General features: G+C 38.8%; 1 protein-coding gene across 2 annotated transcripts in view; it reads left to right on the forward strand.

Annotated features, from left to right (window-relative positions):
• Positions 1 to 1,083, forward strand: part of LOC108415100 (H-2 class II histocompatibility antigen, A-B alpha chain-like) — a 4,382-nt gene extending 3,299 nt beyond the window's left edge. For both annotated transcript variants that reach the window (XM_017688067.2, XM_017688068.2), the window contains exons 3-4: positions 20 to 301; positions 578 to 1,083. In XM_017688067.2, the coding sequence (XP_017543556.1) occupies positions 20 to 301; positions 578 to 699 (404 nt within the window). In that variant the 3' untranslated portion in view covers positions 700 to 1,083. The remainder of the gene's footprint in view (positions 1 to 19; positions 302 to 577) is intronic.
• Positions 1,084 to 1,612: the final 529 nt, after the last annotated feature.

Here is a 1,612-nt window from a genome sequence, read left to right on the forward strand (position 1 = left end):
TGAATATTTTTATCCACAGTTGCTCCTCAAACTTCCATCTACTCAAAGTCTGATGTGGAGCTGGGCGCTAGAAACACCCTCATCTGTCACATCACTGGCTTCTACCCTCCTCGTGTTGGAGTGCAGTGGACCAGGAATGATGTGAAGGTGACGGATGAAGCTTCTCTCAGCAGATATTACGTCACTGATGATGGAACCTTCAACCTGATCTCCACTCTGAGCTTCACTCCAGAGCAGGGCGACATCTACACCTGCACTGTGGAGCACGTGGCCCTGACCAGACCACTGACCAAAACATGGGGTGAGAGTTAAACCTGTTCAGACCTGATTCTGTTAGTGGGTTTATTACTGGCTCCTTATGAGCAGCATGTGTGTAATATTTACAGAAAGATGCGCTGAAGCGTTTCCAGGACAAATAAACTATAAACATAAAATTAATATTATTAAAAACTTATAAAACAAATCTCATCAGAATGAAAATAAATATGAAATAAAATGAATTTTAAATAAATCTATATTATATAATTCTCAGAAAGTAAACTGTGTACTGTAATAAATGTGCATGCTTGTTCTGCAGATGTGCAGGTGGCTCTGCCCAGTGTGGGTCCAGCTGTGTACTGTGGAGTGGGTCTGGCTGCTGGACTGCTGGGAGTCGCTGCTGGAACTTTCTTCCTGGTCAAAGGAAACAACTGTAACTGAGAGTCTGACTGTAAACACCACAGAAATCACCGCGTCTCTGTGCTCTAACTTTGTGGCCTACTGTAATCAAGCCTTTGCTACTCCTCTTAACCTCTGTGCAGTAAAACATGGTCATTCTGATAAACTGTTATTTTCCCTCAACACTGTGTTCAGATGTTCTGAAGACCTGGAATGATTTAGTTCACCAAAGTAAATAAAGAGTAATGGAGTAACTCCACGACTAATCTGACTGTTTAACAGCTGTTTTTCTCTGTAAGCTTATTGTAATGAAATCTGCAGTTAAATGAAATGTACAGAAAACAAACTTTACAGATCAAATGTTACAATAAGAAACACAAATGTGAAATAAAAGTAAATCATGATTAAAGGGCTGTTTTAACTGCATCACTTTCATTTGTAAACTGTTTTTTGGATAATCACCATCATCTCAGAGTGTGGTGTGCTATCTGCTAATGTTAGCATGTTAGCGAGCTTTGAATTGAAACTGAGGACTGGGGGGATGGGGGGGGGGTGGGGGGTTTGGGGGGCTTTCATCTCAGGTCTCACTTCTGATTTTCAAGAATTCAGACATTAAACTTAAAGTCTTAACCAAATCAATCTTGCTCAGTAGAAATGGAATAGAAAAAGATCAGTGTTCATCATTTATTTTTCATGATAACAGCCAAGCAGTCAGTCTTCCTTTCTATAAAACAGACAAAAACTAAATACTAAATACTAAACGCATGTGTAACTGTACTGCTGCTGTTTCTAGTTTATTACAGCGGCTTGTCTTACAGGCGTGATCTGCTTTTATACAGATATAACTGTATTAGCCATCGTAAATGTGTGTGTGTGTGGTGTGTATATATATATATATATATATATATATATATATATATATATATACACACACACCAATCAAGCATAACATCAT

This window comes from Pygocentrus nattereri, chromosome 29, assembly GCF_015220715.1.
Source record: "Pygocentrus nattereri isolate fPygNat1 chromosome 29, fPygNat1.pri, whole genome shotgun sequence".
NCBI classification, from domain to species: domain Eukaryota; kingdom Metazoa; phylum Chordata; class Actinopteri; order Characiformes; family Serrasalmidae; genus Pygocentrus; species Pygocentrus nattereri.